The following is a 19,188-nucleotide window of genomic DNA, read 5'->3' as shown; positions in this document are numbered from 1 at the left end:
TATGTGCGTGTATGTATATATGAAAAAAACAAACAAACAAAGGATTTATAGCTGGAATATAATTTACAGGAGTTCTACATTGGTGGTTGATCAATTACAAATGACAAAGGCATGGGAATTACATGGAAATTTCAACCTTCAAATCCATGTATGAATGCACGACAATAATAAAAGTGCTCCCAGCCTCTCCTATCTATATCTTATGAAACCTTGGCAAAAACATTCCAGGAAAAAAAAACAGACATCAGGGACCAAACATTGATCAACATTAGCTCAATTGTATGATCTATTCTAGTATTTTTGTTTTTATTTTAAAATCAAAGGCTTTGTCAGATTCTTCTAGCTGCCTACTGCATAGAGAAATTTTCTCTTGCTTAGTGGTTCTTCATGCAAGAAGACTACATCCCTCACCTTGTCAAACAACTCCTCCAGCTTCTCCACGCCTAGCTTTTGATAGTCCAGCATTTTCTTGTATCGTTGCTGGTATATTTCTTCGAAGCAACCCAAGAAAATTCGGCAAGAATAACTCACGAGAATTTCCTGCAACTCACATTTAAATTGCTCGAGGTTACGGTCATCGACTTCACATCCTGCTTCCCCAAAGTTGGTTCTTCCTTCATTCCTCTTCTCGTAATGTTCTTCAACTACCACTCTTTCTTCATCAGAGAACTCATCAGAAGAGCCAACACCTGCAGCAATGTCCAGGCTTTCCTCCTGGTTCCCCTTACCCTTCTTATCTTTCCTTGTTAAAACCAAAGGAGGTGCACTTGGGCAAGCTTTCCAATTTCGAAGGTAGACGAATTTCTTATGACCTTTCCCGTCAATTGCTAGAGTGTCACCCATCTTTTTGAAAAGATTAACAAGTTTGAATGCTCCATACTCTGCTATGTAAAGAGGCCTTCCGAAAAATTTATGATACTCTGCTGGAACACGGATAAGGGGCATGCATCCTCCTGAAAGTTCAAGCAATTTCACCAGTTGTCCCTTTAACCCATTTATGTCTCCGGGCTGTACCCACATAGTGTCATTCTGATCATAAGTGCTCAGACATCCTGACGCTTCATTCAAACCAGATGGGAGACTTTGCGACCTCAAAGTTGTAGGGCACGAAGGTATGGCTATTGAAGAGTTACTTGTATATTCAGATAAAGATTGCGACACAATCGAGAAATCTCTTGAGTTGTAATAGCTTCTCGAAATGCCCCGATAAACTATTGCCTCTTCTTCATTTTGGCCATCTGGATTGTCACTAATATGGCGACCCATGAAATACCCAGCAATATCAGCTGGTCCTCCTTGAGGAGGCATTATGGCCTTAGATGGAGGTACAAAGCCTTCCCCACGAGCAACGCTAGGCCAATCCCAAACAAAATTACCGGCATTGCTCAGTGCAGATGAAACTCCTACTCCGGCAGGAATAACAAGAATGATTGTATAGCCACGTTGACCAAGAATGTGAAGAGCCGGAGCAAAATCAACATCCCCCGAAATCAGCATGATAGATGAAGGTGGGGGGTTATCGAGGGCAAATAAGAACATGTCAACCAAGATAGCCTTGTCGGCAGCATCCTTCCTTCCATTTGGGACATCTATGAGTTTGACTCCAGTTCTCTGACAGCCCTCCCTGAGTCTCCTGGGGAAGGCATTAAAATCCCCGTATGCAGAGAACACCACAACAGCTCCTTTAATTATAGGATGCACTCGCAAAGCCATTCTTATATTCCCCGCTACATCTTCAGGGCGTACATCACTGGGGACAGGGCAGTTCTCTATATCCCAAAGGATAGCCACAGGACCATCATGGGATGATGTTCGGTTTTGCTGGTTCATAGAAGGTTGAAGTACATTCACATTTAAGTCCACCATAAGTGTACGCCTTTGATCCGAGGACTCTGAAGGAACTAAGGTCGTTGATTCATTTAGATTGGCCATCACCCTCTTTTATAAAAATCAACAAGCAGAAAATCCTTAAGGCTGGACAAAGCAAATTTGCGTATGTCACAGACCAATCCAATATCTGAAGAATAAAAGTTAATAAGTCAAGTACTAGAATTAAGCTTGCTAAGTTGATTGCACAAACAAAAACACACACGTGCACACACATATAAGTTCAACAACGTACAAACACGATTACTAACAAGTTCTGGTACAATTGAAAACCGGGAAAAAATCAAGGATCCAATAAGGTACAAAAAAGCACGAGCGAATGATCACAGGCCATCCACATGCGAAAATGAAAGAAAAAATGAGGAGTAATATAGCACAACTAGCTTCTCGAATAGTTAAAACCATAAAGATAGCCTTACAATTATGGCAATGTTCTGTATGGTTACGAAAACTAATTACAATCTTGATGCTTCCCTTAGTATCTATTCTAAATACACTCTCGCTGCATAGATCATTCCAAGAAGCATTTTAAAAAAACACCTAATTAAAGGGTGACATAGTTTACTTTGTTACTTGTTCCTTAAAACAGTCCAAATGCTTATTCATAAGCACTTCAAAGATGCCAAAAAATAAGTAGCTTTACGGAGGGTCCCTTCGTCGCACGAAATTGAAAATTTTTTTAAAAGAATTCCCAACACCAAATCAGTTTCTTAATTTCTGAATTGAAGAACACAATTGAGGATTGTTTCAACTTTCCATTAAAGCATGACCCTAACTTCTAATATTTATAAATTGAAATTGATAAATCCTATTCAAACCCCTAAATTCTAACACTAAATCCATAGCTAGAACGAAGTTTAAAAAATATCATGATACAAATCAACACATACAAAATAGGAAAGTACCCAATGATCAATCAATCAAGTAAAATATAAACAAACAAACAATGATTAACACAAAAGACAAAAAAAGGGGTACCTTTATGTCAGGACCATAACACCATAGCCCTTGTCGCCAGAAAACCAATAACCCAGATCCTGAAACCAAAAAAGATCTAATATCTCCTTATAAATAAATAAATAAAAAGAGATCTTTATTTCAAATCCAGAAAAAAGAATTTAGCAGAAAATTTGGTTCGTGTTAAGAGAAAAAAAAAACAAAGGAAGGTTTTTTCCTTGATGGGTTAATCTTTATTTCATAAAAAAAATTAAAAAATTTTGAGAAAATCTAACAAAACAATAGAATCAAGAAGTTTTAAATAAAAGGAGAGAAATTACAAGATCATTGCTGTGGGAGGAAGTGGCTGCTATCTTAGTACAGCTAATAGATTTGGGTTTTTGCAGAACTGACTGATTTTGTTTTGTTTTTAGAAAGACATTCTCAAATAATTTGGAAGGAAATTAAAAAAAGCATAACAAATCATGCGTACGGAGTTGTTTGTCTCGCTTTATGGACGGCTAGATTTTTGTCTTTGTAAAGAACAATGGGGAATTTCATAATCTCTTTTGCACTACAACTAGGTCGGTGTAATAACTATATTAACATTCTAACTTAAATTTTAAAATATTCTATTCAAAAATTAATTTCTAACTTTAGATTGCTAACTTAAAATTTATCACAATTGTTTGGATTGAGTCTAACTCCATACATTGTTGTATTATATCATTGCTGTATTATATGATTGAGTGCGTTGAAATATGTTATTTTTTTATTTATGAATTATAAATAAGAATTATTAGAGTTGAGTAATATAAAATTACTTAGTAAAGAGGTAATCGCAATCAAAACAGTAAATCATATTATGGTAAAAAATTATCTTTTATTGAGCTATAAATCATTTTTTGTTAACTAATTTATTTTTTATTAAATAAATGAATGTATAACAAAAATTTTAATTATCACTGTATTTAAATTGAAACTCCCGCATAGTTCCACCATGGTTGCATTTGGCATAACTCAGAACGACGCCGTTGAGTTCACATTGGCAGTGTGGGTGCACTGCACACTGGATAAGATAAAAGCGTCAAAGTGATCTTCGCTGTTAAAGTTTGGCCAAGCTGCTGGACAAGTAATTTCCCTTTACAAACTCCAATGGAGAGTTTGTCGTGTCTGGTTTTGAAACCATCACCTCCAACAAGGTTATTCTTTCCTCCAAGGATTCCTCAAATGGCACTTCCTGGCTCTACCTTTGTGTTCCCCTTTTCCATGGACTATCAGCTTCCCATAACAACCGCAAAACTGGCTTTAAAACCCATCAGAGCCTCCACTTCTGCAGTTCCCACAACCCCTTCAACAACGTCCACTGTTACAAGCTCCCCCACTGCCGCTTCTACCAAAAAGGTGTCTCCTTTCATTCAAATGCTTCATTTGTTTTTTTTGGCAATTTATTTGTATCTCAAAATAGGTAAAACCCTTTTCACTATAGATTCAAAGAGTGGGAAGGGCTTGGTTTGCTTGCGTTTTTACCACTTAGCTTAAATGGGGTTTAATTAATTTGTCTAGTTGGATGATATGGCAAGGAGGGAATGGATGCTGTTATATTTTGGCAATTTTATTTGTATCTCAAAATATGTAAAACCCTTTTTCACTACATTTTCTTAGAGTGGAAAAGGGCTTAGTTTACTTGTGTTGTTAAGCATTTAGCTTGAATGGGGTTTGATTTTTTTTCTAGTTTTGCTGTGTGAAATTTAAAGTTTTGATCCTTATTATTTATGTGGATGGAAAGGTTTTGGTTCCAATTGGATTTGGTACTGAGGAAATGGAAGCTGTTATACTGGTTGATGTTCTACGCCGTGCTGGGGCAGAGGTGACGGTGGCCTCGGTGGAACCGCAGCTCGAGGTTCAAGCATCGGGAGGCACCAAGTTGGTTGCTGATACCAGAATCTCCACTTGTTCTGACCGTGTTTTCGATCTCGTGGCATTGCCAGTTAGTTCTTCAAACCTTTGATCTTCATATTTGCTTAGAACATAATGTTGCCCTGCATATTCCCACATTAATGTTTTGGAAATTGAGATCCGCCTAGAGGAAAGAACCCTCAGTACACATGCGATTTGCTGATATTTCTTTGGTAAATTGTTATGTACAATATATAGTTGTTGTAGAAATTAACGTTTGCATACTATTTGAAGGGAGGAATGCCTGGATCAGCGCAATTGAGAGATTGTGAAATTCTGAAGAAGATTACAAGCAAACAAGCTGAGGAAAAGAGGCTATATGGAGGTATATCTACTGCTCCAGCTGTTACACTTCTCCCTTGGGGACTCTTGAAGAGGAAGCGGGTGAGTGCCGGTTTATATTAAAATCATTGTTTCATATCTATGTATTTTGATTGCTAATTTTGGTGTAGTTTGCCATTCAAGACAACTTGCCACCCTGCATTCTTTGACCGGCTTCCGACCTTCTGGGCTGTCAAATCAAATATTCAAGTTTCAGGAGAGCTTACGACAAGCCAAGGCCCGGGAACTTCTTTCTTGTTTGCACTGGCCTTGGTAGAACAGCTTTTCGGGGAGTCTGTTGCCAGGGAGATTGGGGAATTGTTGGTAAATCCTTTTACTCCATTGTTTACGAAGCCACTTTATGATGCTTCGGACTTTCTTTTTTTGTTTTCCTTCTGAGTTCTTGACGGCAAGCTTGCATTTAACCTTATATGATTACTGTTTTCCAGTTCATGCATTCTGCTGATGATAAACCAAGAAAGGAAGAGTTCAACAAAGTTGACTGGGCTGTGAGTCACACTCCTCGAGTGAGTTATTACTTGCTTTGGTTGGATACTCTGTCTCTGTGCCAATACTCTGGCTTTGTTTGCAACAATTTCTTCTGTATTTTTATCACAAGTTCGATATGGAATCTTTGTTTTAGCCATTTTTTCTTCCCCCTATGTACTTATTGTCGAAATGTTTTTGGCAGGTTCTGGTTCCAGTTGCAAATGGTTCAGAGGAGATCGAAATAGTTACTATTGTAGACATTCTACGTCGAGCAAAGGTGGATGTTGTGGTTGCTTCGGTTGAAAAGTCAGTTAAGATTTTGGCATCTCAGGGTGTAAAAATCATTGCTGACAAGTTAATCGGTGATGCCGCAGGGTCAATATATGATTTGATTATTCTTCCGGTAAGATAAAACAAAGACCTTCCAAAACAAATAGTTTTAGATGCATCCTGTCTCAATATAAATTACGGATTAAGGACTTACCATATGTAGTATCCTTTTCTTATCAATATTTGGCTCTGGATTTAAGATATTTTTAATATGGTATTTTTACTTTTAAAATGTGTCACGTGGTACTTATACTATCCTCCCATGCTTTGACGTAATATTTGAGATAACACTGTTAAATGAAGACAATGGCATGCAATTCAACTAATTACATAATGGCACTTGGATTGTAATTGCCACATCATTCGTATATATTGCTTAAATCCGCTTATGTAGTGCATACATTTGGATGCCTTTACTTTTAATTATACCCTGCATCTTGCATCTCTGGATATTGAAGATTCTTGGTTTACTTTTAACTAGCAGGGAGGAGTTGCTGGTACTGAACGGCTACAGAAATCTCGAATTCTCAAGAAGTTGTTGAAAGAACAAGATGCGGCCGGAAGAATACTCGGAGCTGTTTGCTCTTCTCCAACAGTCCTGCACAAACATGGGCTGCTCAAGGTCAAGTCTCAAGACTCGAGATAATAGTATTTACATTTTCCTGCCTATTAAATATTGAGTATCATTTGGCAACACTGACAACCTCAGATGAATACAGGAAAATAAAGTCACTGCTCATCCCTCTGCCATTACAGAACTCTCCAATCCAGTAGATGGTCCCAAAGTAGTTATTGATGGTAAACTGATTACAAGCATGGGACTTGCTACAGTTTCAGATTTCGCACTGGCTATTGTGAGCAAGTTTTTTGGCCATGCAAGGGCTAGAAGTGTTGCAGAAGGCCTCGTTTTTGAGTACCCCAGAAGTTAGAAGATCTAAATACAAGTCATACTTGATGAATGGCAATTTTTCCGGATGCCATTATGATATAAACGCAAGGCTATAACCCCTCAACTTGAACATCTAGTGGAAGGAGAAAACCGTCACAGAAACTTGCTCAGCCTTGAACAGAGGTCACATGTATCTGTAAGGTCCAAAGCAGCAAAATGGCAAAATGTTATCAAGCTCGATAGCCATATTTGGGTGAAGATCTGGTACTGAATCTTCAAATATCTATGTGGCTAATCAAGATACAGGTAATTAAATACTTAGTAGAACCTAGTAGAAGTAAATGCTTGATAAGGCTGCAGATTCTTAGCTTTTATATTATTGTTCGACCCTCTTCAAGAAGATGAAACATGTTAAAGGGTCTAAAATGAAACATGTCAAGGTTCTAATCTTACTATGATACCCCCAATGTTTTAGCCTTATTTATGTCTTTTAGGGGCATGTTGATTTTGTAAGCATATGATTTTCTTGGATGCTTTGGTTCACTTTCATCAATCGTATGTTTTTCTGCAGTCATTTCCTTTCAAAGGCTTCTTTTGTCTTATACGGCAGTTTTGTGCCTTCCGGGCACAGAATCAAATTAGGAAGTGTTTGAGATATCGATGGTGGTGGGATAAATGATTCCAATGGATGAAGCTTGGGATTATTGCAATCCGTTCTGTTCCAATTCAAACAAGCAGATATCCACGCAGAAATTTATTTGCATAGAAACCTGTTGAATGTTAAGAGTGATTGCATGGATCAATAGTATTGAATTCAGATTCTTGAAAGTTAAACTGTTGTTCTTATGGCTGTTCTAGAAAGTAGAAACAAAAAACCCAGAATCAAAACCGATAGCTTATTTCTTACAACAGATATGTCTTAAATTTACAAGTCAAATCAGGATGAAACTGACCAAGTCTGTAGGCAGAGCGTAAAGACCATATTGGAGCATCCATCTAGTTATCTTACAAGCCCGCCTTTGTTGTCAAGGTTAGATCATGATAGGCAAACAGAGATCAAGCCAATAACAAAATCAAAACTACAAACTAATACTGTCAAGTACATAACTTACAACTCAAAACCCTTTGCTTCTATATTCACAGCTATCTAGCCTTAAGCAGTATCAAGATATAGATAATGGATGCAGATCCCAATCATTAAACTGTAGCACCTGCCAAGATTGTGTATCAGCGCAACATTTTTTACAATCAGCAGTTCCTCAAACTCTACCAAGGGCCTGTCAGTGTTCTTCTTAAGCATTGTCTTTTACCTCCCCATGCTGGATTAAGTGTTTCTAGCATCTGTTTGAAAAGGCAACAGAGAGCAGACCAAAAACAGGAAACATTTCAATAAATGTGTATGGAACAAAACATATTATATATCATGTTTTGCCATGTTCTTAAGGCTTTGGAACCCATCTAAAAGCTAGTTTGCTGCATATGAATGCTATAACATAAATGGAAGATGGAAGCAGCAGGAATGTTGCATTACCTGATTTTTCTGCATTTCCATCACTTCTTCCTGCACCAACCAAAGCACTGTCAAGAAAAGGGCCCATCCACCAACGTTTCAATAGAATACGATGAATCGAAGTCCAGGTGATAAGTACTTACCTGTTTCCTCAGCAATTCTTCATTCATTTCTTTAAGTTTTGAAACTTCAGCTTCAAGTTCCAATGTATAAGCCTGCCAGAACTCAGAGCAGTTAATACAATCAATTGTTTGGCATTGGATTTGAGCCAACTAGAAACCATACCAAACCATTACTTTCACACTAGCAATGTAGGAGCATTGTCCTAAACATTATGAGTGGCATGTTTGTAGCAAGCAACAAAATTCAAAACTACTGAACTTTTTAAACAAGTAACCCACACAACTGAGCTAGATTTTATAGGAGAAATGAAATAGAATCTGGTAACTCAGAAGGAAAGAAAACAACAGTGTAGTGGCACTCAACTCACCTGCTTGCGAGCTCGTGATCTTGTGGCTGACTCTCTGTTCTTAATCATTCTCCTTTGCCTTCTCTCAACGACTTTCTCCAATGCTGCACTGCGTTTTCTTCCCCGGCCAAGTACATAAGGAACCGGTGATAAAGAAGTTGTATCTACGCTATTCTTTGAAATCACATCTGGAGACATATGGCTTGCAGGAGATGGTAAACCAACTATTCCCATCCCGCCACTCTGCAGGCCACTAGACTGAACTAGATTAGTATTCATTGAAAGGTCACTGGTTTCAACTACCGACCCCTGAGCTCCAGGACTAGGAAAATGTGTAGTGTTTATCAAGTGCATAGATGGAGCGAATGCAACCGTTTGTTGCTTGGGAAAGAGTGGCTGTTGTTGCTGCTGTGAGTGTGATGATTTGGCTCCACTCACGTCTAATGGTAAGATTGGAGGCTGATTAAGAACTGAGTTATTGTTACTCAAAAAACCATTGTTCCCATTTGTCTGTTGAAACTGAAGAGCTAAACCAGAGTTGTTATCGAAGAATCCATTGTTATTCGGCACTCCAATCGATTGCATATCTTCCCTCACAATACCTGCCCTCCCCAGGAACTCCTCCAAAGTCATCTCTCCCAACGTCTGTTGCCTCTGTGGCAAATTCGCTCCACCACCACCACCACCATTACTTACATTTTTAGCACCATCATTTTCCTTAAACAAGTCTTTCCATACTTCTTCAACCGTTTTCTGACTCAGAGTCCTTGGCAATGTCAATGAACCTTGCCTCTGCAAATTACCACCAGAAACACCACCTTCTCCTCCAGGAACTGAAGCTGTCATCAAACTCTGAGTCTCTTCAGCAGTTGAGATGTTCCTCAAGAGTTCATCCATGTTCATGGATCCGAAGTCCTTGCCGAGTCCACCGAATGTGTTCTGCAGCTCATCGAAGGTCAACAAGTATATTGAAGACTGCCTAGCCAATGGGAAATTGCCCACTGCCTTTGATCCACTCCCTTCCATACTTGGTGCTTCAACAAACCTCTTGAAATTCAGATTAGACCCCATTCCTTGTTTCAAACAGCAACAAACACAAAAGAACCCAATTCAAAATTCCCCTATAAATCCAATCAACTGAAGTAGATAAGATGATCATGTCATTATTCACTTTCCCTTTTATATAACTTTTTTCTTTCTTTCTTTCTTTCTTTCTTTAACTTGAGATCTAATCAATGATCACCAAACAAAGCAAAGTGTAACTTGATCATACATTGGAAGCAATAAAGATTAGAACTTTCATGTCAAATCTCTAAATTTCAAGATTCTCTAACAACTAACACAAAAAATACAACACATAGCAAAACAAATTCTCGTCAAAATCCATCCAATTTATGCTGATAACAAGGAATAAGCTGACTATATACTTAGTCATTTTATTATTTTCAACAAAACCCAGATCCAAAAACTAAAAAGAAAAAAAAACAATTTTGCAGCTAGAAATTAATTAACAGCTAACAAGTATCAAACTGTCATTTCTAATACTATAGTAAACAAAAACAAAAAATTGAAGCTTCAACAAAATTTAAAATCAACCCATTATTCCAAAACCCTAAAACTTATCAAAAGCATGTAAACATCAACTTAAAAAGAAATTCCTCTCGTTATAGAACAGATATATAATCAGCTAAACGAAACACCAAGTACAAAATATATTCCTTAACCCATTTCAAGAAAAAAAAAAAGAAGAGAAAATGACAATAAAATAGAACAGCAGACAAAAAAGAGAGTGAGAGAGCAAGGAATGAAGCAAGGAAAGAGACTTTTTTTTTTTGATAAACCCCCAAAAAATTCAATTAAAATAAAAATTTTAAAATAAATGTTGAAACTCGAGAGAGATTGTGATGTTACTTACTCTTTGAAGCGAAACGGGGAGGCTTTAACTCTGTGGTGGCGACAAGTGTCTAATACTTCAGCCTCGACATGGATCGAGATTTATGGAGCTTTCCCAGATTTTGGTGGACTTAATTGTGATTTTATTTTATTGTTTTTATATTAGAATATTGTAAGTGGGAAACTGATTAACCGTGCAGATCGCGCAACGTTGACCAATTAAAATAGAGATTTAAGTTTTGATGTGATGTCTGGCCAATCAATAAATGAAATTTGGGAAATTTAAGGCCGTCGGATCAACTTTCGTAACGCTGATTTGATGGTAATGTTTGGACTATTTGCCTATTTGGTTCACCTAAAACTTTTTGGGTTAAAGTAAAATTTAGTTCCTGAACTTGATACCTTTTCTCACTTTAGTTCCTGAATTTTTTGGATTCATGTTAGTCCTGAAACTTGACAGTTTTTCTCAATTTGGTTGGCACCTGAACTTGGATTCTATTAAGGTAGGATGATGATGTGGCACTACAAGATTGTGTCACATTATCACTGGAAAAAAAATATTATAATTTCTTTATAATATTTTGTATTTTTTATTATATAGTTTTTTTAAAATAAAATTCAAGCGACTATGTGGAAATAATTCATAATGTCACGTCATTATATCTTAATTGAATCCAAGTTCAAAGATTAAATTAAGAAAAAAATGTCAAGTTTTAAAACTAATGTGGATAAAAAAAATTAGGGATCAAGTTAGAAAAAGTTACCATGCTTAGGGATTAAATGTTGCTTTAATCATTGGACTAATTTTTCATATAATTTTTTATTATTTCATATCTATAAAATATTTATCATCTAATTTCTTGAGATAAATCTCAATTTTAAAAATAAATTTTGATACAATTATACACATAAAACTTTAATTTTTTATTCAACCATATATATTTAAAAAATAAACACATATTTATTTTCATATTGAATAAATACAATTATTTGTATAATGCAATATATAAATGTAAAATGGTCTTACGTTGATAATAGTATTAGTAATTTGTGAAAAATGAATCAAATAAATTTTCATGTATACAATAGTACAACATTAAAGTAAATGTATGACATTACACGTTAAAATAAAATTCATGTATTATTTAAAAATTTATAGTATAACTTTTTTTATATAAATTTTGATGTATTTATGTTTTTTTAACAATTTCATTATAGGTTCTAGTAATATTTGTTCTTTTTGATACAATGTGTAGAACTAACTATAGCCCCTCCCTAGCCCATAAACAGGAAGATAATACGCTTCAGCGCATTTGAACCCACGTCCTCCCATATTTACATCATATTGTGTTATACATTATATTTTTATTACTTCTCAGAATTTATATGGTGTCCTAACAATGTGGTTTAATTTGTTGTATAAAGAATGATTACGATGATCAGAGTCATTTGAGTTTGAGGATGATCAGAAGTCTAAACAAGCGAGCCACCAAAGAAACTGAAGAGGTTGCAATTGATGGAATTTGAACCTATACCTTGAATGAGGCATGGGTGCAAGTTGGGTTCCACCTGTGCTAGGTGGTTTGCCTATGCATCGTGCGAGGTGTTGTCAGTTCTATGAACACACTGTCTCTTCAAGCATTCGGACTTTCAAAAAAATCAAGAAACATAATCCCCACCGAGGATAATATCAGATTTCTTAAGAAATCAATAGACTCTAAGCAAATAACACTTCATTGACTTCTTCTAAATGAGTAAAAAAATCTCTTAATAAAGACAATGGATGACAACATTAATTATTTCTATTAACAAATTATTTGGCAAAGTTACAATATTGGAAATTGAACAAATAAAAACAATTGAAATAATAATCATAGAAGTTATGCGAGATGACAATAGTCTCTCCTACCTTAATTAGTAGTTGAGGGTTTGATATTTGACCTAGGTATGTTCTAACTTTAGAACTCTTAAAACTTGTGGCCAATGTCTACCCCTTTAATGGACTGGCTAGATGTTGGACTCCCGTGAACACCTTGAAAAACAAAAAAAAAACCCCGAAATTATTATATGAAACCTTCATGAATCCATTTTTTTGTTCTTGTTAAAATTTTTAGTTTGGTCCTCTAATTTAATGGTTTTAGTTTTTGTATTTCTTGAATTTTAAAACAGATTCAAAATTAAAAAAAGTAAAATAACTAAAATTATCAAATTAAAATATAAAAATCGAATTTATAACTTATACGTACTAATAATAGAAAATTACTTGTTTACTTTTTAAAAATTACGGGGTTTTTAATTTAATATTTAATAATCTATATATTTTCTCTTTTATTAAAATTATAAACATAAGCAACTTTCTGTTTTAAGTCCCAAACTCGGACTGATAAGCTTTTCTTTCTTGGCATTGTACTTGACTGTTGCTTGTGCATCAAGTACCAACCACGGTGCCAGCTTCGTAGAAGCAAAAGGTAGAGGCTTATTACTACCCATATTCATGGGTCAAATCGAGTCAAACCATAATTCGATTTTCAATCCTTTTTTTCCTTTGTTTTTCAATTTAATGATATATTTCTTTTCAATTAAAAAACTTGATAATAACTAATAAGTAATAAAAAAAAGATAAATGAAATTTCTTGCATTTTCAATATATATTTGGAATACGAGTTTAATAGTTTTAGTTTAAAATAATAGACTAAAATGTCAAATAAATCATCGTAAATTTATTAAATAATATGAAAATATGAAAAAGTAATGTTGAAGTATTATAACATTTTAGAACTATTGAAATATTATTAAAAAAACTATAAAATTATAGAAAATTAATAAAATTTTATAAAAATCAAATTTTATATAAAAATAAAGGGAAAAGAATCATCTATGGTGTCTTTGATTTTAGTAATAAGGAACTGAGAAGATTGAAGTGTGAAGGTGATTAGACTTATATGGAATGTCAAGTGAAAGGTTTTAATAGACCTGTCCAAGGGTAGGGTAGCTCAGTAGGCCTGACTCAAGGACAATGAATTTTCACCTCGTCCCAACTCAACTCAACCCAACCCAAATTCAATTTAAATAATAAAAAATATTTTTTAATATATCTTACTTTTTAATACTAAAATGGGTGTTTTTGGCGGGTTGGACCAGTTGGAAAATAAGTTTAGACTTGACAAATTTTTTGGAATCGAGTCTCGACCCGACTCATTGAGATTTCTAAGTTTGAGTGACAATGAATTTAGTACTTGCAGCTTGAGATGAGTGGTAATAATGGTTTTAGTAAGAGGAATGTTTATGTGAGGGTTGACAATGATGAATTGTAATATATAATTATAATAACATTTTACAATTTTTTATGTAATTGTCTATGTTTTTATATTTTTCTATTTTTTAAAATTTTAAATAATTTTATAAAATATTTTATTTTTAAAAAAATAGGTTTAAATGTTATAAGAACTGTTGCAAAGTAATTAAAAAATAATTAAGCTCTCCATGCCATCATTTTCCACGCCAACTTGCCACATCAAACTTAATGGTTCGTCAAATACTTTGACCACAATTAATCCCATAGTGAACTTGGCAAACCCTCGCTAGATCACCTTTGCACGTGGGTTCTCAGATTCATTAATTACTTGATTATCCTAATATGTCATATCATTGATTTAAGATGTCACACCACCACCACCACTGTAAGGAGACACGTAAACATGATATATCATTGCTGTTAGTGAACTTAGGACACGTGGGATTCGTTTGTTCCCTATATATAAGCCCAACCAAAAGATCTGAGGGGTAAAGTGAGAGAGATGAACCAAGACATTTAACTCCATCTAGACCGACCCTACCAAAGAACCATTCTTTCCACTAGAAGTAGTGACTCTCCACCCTAGCCAAAGGTGAACCACCATCATCACATTCATCCCCTCTTTGATAGTTTTACTTATCAATAAATTTCATCGACACTATTATTTATTGTCACGTAAAGTTTTTTAATCAATAAAAAAGTAATAATTGCAAGGTTTTTTTATAAATATTTTCAAGCATTTCATATTTACGATACCAATCTAATAATTAAATGTCTTCGATTTTAAAATGGTTCAAAATTTTTTATCTTAAACATAATAAAAAAACAAATTTTATAATGCACTATTAGATAACTTTAATTCTGTTAACAAATTTTATAATGTGCTTTAGTGCTCTTAAACTTACATCCTCTTACATTGACAACAATGCTCATGTCAATTGAACTAAGACTCAATCCACTTAAGTCGATAGTTTTTAAAAGTATTTGATTTTGTAAAATATAAAGTAAAAAGGAAAAGAATATTCGTTTCTATCAAATTAAAATAACATAAAAGCAATTCAAGGAACAACTAATCCACAAAACTAATATTCCTAAACAATTCAAACACTGGCAATTAATTGACATTTTTTACCTTGCATTATTAGGTGGGTATTTTTCTAAAAGAATCAGAGAAGTTTTCACTAATTCAAAATAGGTCCAATTCAACCCACCAAACATCCTATGATAAATTGAAAAGAAATTAAGTGTTGATAAATAATTGTTAAAAAATTAAATATTAAAAATTTATGGATGTGTTTAATCAATCATTAAAATTTTTCATTTCAACATTTTATTATTTTAAATGTGTTTCGTAATGTTTTTAATTTTTTTTACTTATTATAAAATTGTAAATAAAAAATTGTTGTATAGGTTAAATAGATAGGTGGCTAATTATTACTCAATTAAAAATATTAAGTTGATTTTACTTTATTAAAATTTTATATATATTTTTTTAAATTGAGATATTCAATTATCATTTTTAACTTTTATCTAAATCTATTCAAAACAATATAAAATATTATATTAATAAGATTAAAATTAACAAATAAATATATTTAAAAAAATCAATATTTACTTTTATCAAATAATATGATTATATTGAACAGTTATATTTAAAATTCAGTACTAGGTCTGCTACCCTAGCACGTTTATGTCTGCCGCCTCTGGCAAGTTTTTTTTAGGTTTTCTTGTTTCGTCTGTCTTTTTCTTCTTGATTTCTTGCGTTTCGGTCCCTGGAAAATTATGGAGAATGAATTAGCCCAATTAACAATTAATGAAGAGGAGGATGTTGTTATTCAAATTCAAGAAAATCCTGGAACGGAAAGAAGAGAGGAGTTTCTTACAGCAAGTATAATTCATTTTCCAGCCACGAAATGTACTATGGCAAATCTGTGGCACCCTGTTCGAGGAGTTAGAATCCAAAATCTGGGGAAAAAAAGGTTTTTATTTCAATTTTTTCATTATATGGATCTGGAGAGGGTTTTGAAAGGCTCCCTATGGACATTCAATAATCATCTATTGATACTTTATAAACTGATGTGGGAGGAGGATCCTATGCAGGTCCCTTTAGTGTTAACCCCTTTTTGGGTTCAGATACATGACGTGCCTATTGGTCTGTTTTCTGAAAACTTAGCAATTAATTTGGGAAATTTTTTGGGGAATTTTATGGAGTATGATGTGTCAAATATAGGGAAAGAATACAAGAATTTTATGAGGATTAGGGCCCAAGTCGATATCAGACGTCCATTGAAAAGAAAGAAGCTAATCGAATTTCGGGGGAGGAAGTCATATGTTTTTTTTAAATATGAAAGATTGACACTTTTTTGTTTCTATTGTGGAAAACTAGGTCATAATGATTCTTTTTGCGAGGCAAAGATGCTGATTGGAGTGGAAGTTGCAAATATGGGCTGGGACTTATCAACAAGAGCACAATCCCGAAGAACTTTGACTATGAATAGTGTCTGGCAACGAGAAGATGGGGAAGGGATTACAGGTGGAATTCAGGAGGGCAACAGGAGAGTTGCAAGGGAACCACAGAGAATGAAGCACATGAAGAGCTTTGGGAAGACAGTTGATCCAGTTCTTGGTTTTAATTTGGAAGGGAGTTTCTTATGTGATGGAGCAAAACAGGGTAGGCCATTGACGGATCAAGCCCATGATGCGATGGACCATGATTTAAAGGATGCGGCTTTAGCAGGAGAAGAAGGTGAAAAAAGATCTAGGGAGGAGAATGATGTTGTATTAACGAATGAGGGGATTATCTCTCCGAAAAGAAGTAGGAGATTGATAGACCTTAATCACTTGACATTGACGGCTGCCAAGAGGCAAGCCGACCGGGCGTTATGAAAATCATAAGTTGGAATGTCCATGGATTGGGGAGTCCACGGACATTTAGAAGAATTCGGCATTCGCTGAAGACTTATGACCCCCACATAGTCTTCTTTATGGAGACGAAACTTGGCAGGATTCAAATGGAAAGAGTTCGAAGAAGATGTGGTTTTGTGAATGGCATTGAGGTAGATCCAGAGAGAACTAAAGGAGGGTTATGTTTGGCTTGGAGAAATGACGTCAATATTTCTTTGAAAAGTTTCTCTAGCATTCATCACCCATTTTCTCTAGCATCAAATACTAACAGATCATTAAGTGCTAACAAATACTGACAAATACTAACAGATCAGTAAGTGCTAACCAGAGAAAGGCACATATGCCAATTCATACATTAATCATGAATTGCTCACTTGACAATTAGTCCACAATCAGATGCCATATGCTATAAATCATGCCAAATTTACCAAAATTCATGACATAGGCACATATGTATTTACCTACCATCAACCAAATATAACAGTTCACCACTACCATTTTGCAAATAATACATAAACAAATTACAGTAAAAATAAATCAATAATAAACCATACCCAAACACATCCAACAACCATTCTTAATTCACTTGAACCGAATTATAACAACCACAAATGCATATTATACCAAATCATATATCAAGCACACCTCAAACATATAACAACCACAAATGCCATGCCATTAGCAGACCAGAATCAAGAAATAAGACATTCCAAAGACGCTCAACACTAACCTCTTATGAAAATATCAACCAAGGCCACTAACAGGAGTAAGAATGCTGAGGTAGAGGCTAGGACAGCAAGAACTGTATAGCTGGAGGTCAAGCATAGAAAGAAATTAGAACCATGTTAGCAAGAACCTATGCCTACACAAAATGCATGTGCCTCAATGAAAGTTGGCTTTTGCAAGCTTAGTATTGCCATTGGCGCCTAAATATGGTGCTTGACTACACTAAAATAACTGTCCAAATAAGATCAATCCAGCAAGCAAGAAATTGATTTATCACAACTCAAATTACAGCACCTCGCTCTTTAACAGAGAGCGTTCTATTATTCAGGAGTTAGACAAACAAGGCTTGTGTAAAACTTCCTATTGTGAGAAGCCTAAGCGTGACCAAATGCAACAAAAAGGGTAACTGATACCCATATACTTCGCCAAACTTGTCGAGAAATTCAGAACATTTCTACCCTCTAAGAACATTTTGAGGCTATTAATTTCTAGTCTCAAAAACCAATTCTTTAGTCAATTGAATATGGTTAGCATACGAGAAAATGAACGAACAAAATGGATCAATATCAGTGAAAACAAGCAACACATTTTCAAACAAATGAACAAACAAACGAATCAATATCAGTGAAAGCAAATGGAACAAAAACATAATTCAACAAAGATCTTATCACTGTTTCGTTTTTCCTTACAATTTGAAGGATTTGAAGGATCATAATCTCGTATCTATATGTGTGGGGTAAAGAAAATAAACAAAAACACCTACATTTGAAAAGGGAAATTCAGACAGAAGGATACTAGGCATTCAAAAATGGTGTAAGAGGAAAATCAATTTCAGTCCAAGTCTTGTAATTTATTACTGTAATAGAATAACAAAACCAGGACAACACATGTCAAAAGAATTATCTCATTGAATATTATTACAAGTCTTCGATAAAATATCTGACCCCATATAGAGAAAATACTAAACAAAAAATGGATCGATGGCAAAAAATGGATCTGACCCCATATAGAGAAAATACTAAACAAAAAATGGATCAAACCGCAAATGAAGAAATTTGAAACAGATCCGTTACCTACTGCTCCAATAAAGGCTTGCACTGCAGCAGCTGCGATATCCGTTCGTCTAGGTTCCAATACGAGTTCGAGCCCACAAAAAACCATGGCGATAATCGACAGAAAGGAATGAAGGAATGAAGGAATGAAGGAGGAGAGTGGGGGATTACTGGAAAAAGATGAGAATCTCAAGGAAGTTTTCTAACAGAAATGAAGGAATGAAGAAGGAGGGACCGAAAAAATCGATAGAGAGGAAAGCCAGTAAAATGTCTTACGGAAATTGAAAGGGAAAGCATTTTCCCTAAATGGAGTTGATTTTTCAAATGAAAAATATTTTTTGCCAAACAAACAACGAAAAAATTAGAAATAATTTTCTCGAAAATTATTTTCGTCAATCAAACGCACCCTAAAATTAGTTGAATATATTTTCCATTAAAAATGAAATCATTTTATATAAAAAATTTAAATTATTGAAAATATTAACTTACGATTTATTTAAAATTTTTATCGCAAACATTACAACCTAT

General features: G+C 34.6%; 3 protein-coding genes and 1 long non-coding RNA gene across 13 annotated transcripts; 1 reads left to right on the top strand and 3 right to left on the bottom strand.

Moving 5' to 3' along the window:
* Positions 1–20: 20 nt before the first annotated feature.
* LOC121203424 (uncharacterized) lies at positions 21–3,410 on the bottom strand. Of its 2 annotated transcripts, none has more exons than XM_041110046.1 (3): positions 3,165–3,410; positions 2,866–2,924; positions 21–2,017 (listed from the first exon to the last, which is right to left on the bottom strand). In XM_041110046.1, exon 3 carries the CDS (start codon positions 1,930–1,932, stop codon positions 340–342), a length of 1,593 nt encoding a protein of 530 aa, XP_040965980.1. In that variant the 5' UTR covers positions 1,933–2,017; positions 2,866–2,924; positions 3,165–3,410; the 3' UTR covers positions 21–339. The 2 variants fall into 2 exon arrangements, with proteins under 2 accessions (XP_040965980.1, XP_040965981.1); XM_041110047.1 differs by having other exon boundaries at positions 2,866–2,941; positions 3,165–3,391.
* A 418-nt stretch (positions 3,411–3,828) lies between these two features.
* Positions 3,829–7,645, top strand: LOC107894275 (protein DJ-1 homolog C). 6 transcript variants are annotated; one of them, XR_005923515.1, is made up of 9 exons: positions 3,868–4,227; positions 4,613–4,813; positions 5,017–5,166; positions 5,248–5,427; positions 5,553–5,630; positions 5,795–5,995; positions 6,407–6,544; positions 6,642–7,117; positions 7,383–7,645. XR_005923515.1 is itself a non-coding variant. In XM_016819543.2 (8 exons), the coding sequence occupies exons 1-8, from the start codon at positions 3,979–3,981 to the stop codon at positions 6,849–6,851; spliced, it is 1,407 nt and encodes a 468-aa protein (XP_016675032.2). In that variant the 5' UTR covers positions 3,829–3,978; the 3' UTR covers positions 6,852–7,645. The 6 variants fall into 6 exon arrangements, 4 of the variants coding, with proteins under 4 accessions (XP_016675032.2, XP_016675031.2, XP_040965983.1 ...); XR_005923513.1 differs by having other exon boundaries at positions 6,404–6,544; XM_016819543.2 differs by having other exon boundaries at positions 3,829–4,227; positions 6,642–7,645.
* A 45-nt stretch (positions 7,646–7,690) lies between these two features.
* LOC121225653 (ABSCISIC ACID-INSENSITIVE 5-like protein 7) lies at positions 7,691–10,858 on the bottom strand. Of its 4 annotated transcripts, none has more exons than XM_041110053.1 (5): positions 10,706–10,858; positions 8,812–9,863; positions 8,465–8,536; positions 8,343–8,372; positions 7,691–8,152 (listed from the first exon to the last, which is right to left on the bottom strand). In XM_041110053.1, exons 2-5 carry the CDS (start codon positions 9,859–9,861, stop codon positions 8,078–8,080), a joined length of 1,227 nt encoding a protein of 408 aa, XP_040965987.1. In that variant the 5' UTR covers positions 9,862–9,863; positions 10,706–10,858; the 3' UTR covers positions 7,691–8,077. The 4 variants fall into 4 exon arrangements, with proteins under 4 accessions (XP_040965987.1, XP_040965985.1, XP_040965986.1 ...); XM_041110051.1 differs by having other exon boundaries at positions 8,812–10,018; positions 10,706–10,822; XM_041110052.1 differs by having other exon boundaries at positions 8,812–9,911; positions 10,706–10,822.
* Positions 10,859–15,527: 4,669 nt separating this feature from the next.
* LOC121225651 (uncharacterized) lies at positions 15,528–19,153 on the bottom strand. The gene is made up of 4 exons (XR_005923511.1): positions 18,682–19,153; positions 17,613–17,692; positions 15,862–15,943; positions 15,528–15,750 (listed from the first exon to the last, which is right to left on the bottom strand). It is a non-coding gene; the product is annotated as an uncharacterized lncRNA (long non-coding RNA).
* Positions 19,154–19,188: the final 35 nt, after the last annotated feature.

This window comes from Gossypium hirsutum, chromosome D13 (assembly GCF_007990345.1).
Source record: "Gossypium hirsutum isolate 1008001.06 chromosome D13, Gossypium_hirsutum_v2.1, whole genome shotgun sequence".
Classification (NCBI taxonomy): Eukaryota; Viridiplantae; Streptophyta; class Magnoliopsida; order Malvales; family Malvaceae; genus Gossypium; species Gossypium hirsutum.
The sequence above is the reverse complement of the archived record's forward strand: the minus strand, read 5'-3'. Positions and strand labels throughout refer to the sequence as shown.

What these genes read in the sequence shown, in the direction of transcription:
- LOC121203424 (XM_041110046.1), bottom strand. Translation starts at nt 1,932, where the DNA reads ATGGCCAATCTAAATGAATCAACGACCTTAGTTCCTTCAGAGTCCTCG.
- LOC107894275 (XM_016819542.2), top strand. Translation starts at nt 3,979, where the DNA reads ATGGAGAGTTTGTCGTGTCTGGTTTTGAAACCATCACCTCCAACAAGG. An exon ending in GGGAGATTGGGGAATTGTTG is followed by an intron (nt 5,428 to 5,552) that starts GTAAATCCTTTT and finishes ACTGTTTTCCAG; the next exon opens with TTCATGCATTCTGCTGATGA. An exon ending in ATGATTTGATTATTCTTCCG is followed by an intron (nt 5,996 to 6,403) that starts GTAAGATAAAAC and finishes ACTTTTAACTAG; the next exon opens with CAGGGAGGAGTTGCTGGTAC.
- LOC121225653 (XM_041110053.1), bottom strand. Translation starts at nt 9,861, where the DNA reads ATGGGGTCTAATCTGAATTTCAAGAGGTTTGTTGAAGCACCAAGTATG. An exon ending in AAGAATTGCTGAGGAAACAG is followed by an intron (nt 8,373 to 8,464) that starts GTAAGTACTTAT and finishes TGGTTGGTGCAG; the next exon opens with GAAGAAGTGATGGAAATGCA. An exon ending in TGGAAATGCAGAAAAATCAG is followed by an intron (nt 8,153 to 8,342) that starts GTAATGCAACAT and finishes CTTTTCAAACAG; the next exon opens with ATGCTAGAAACACTTAATCC.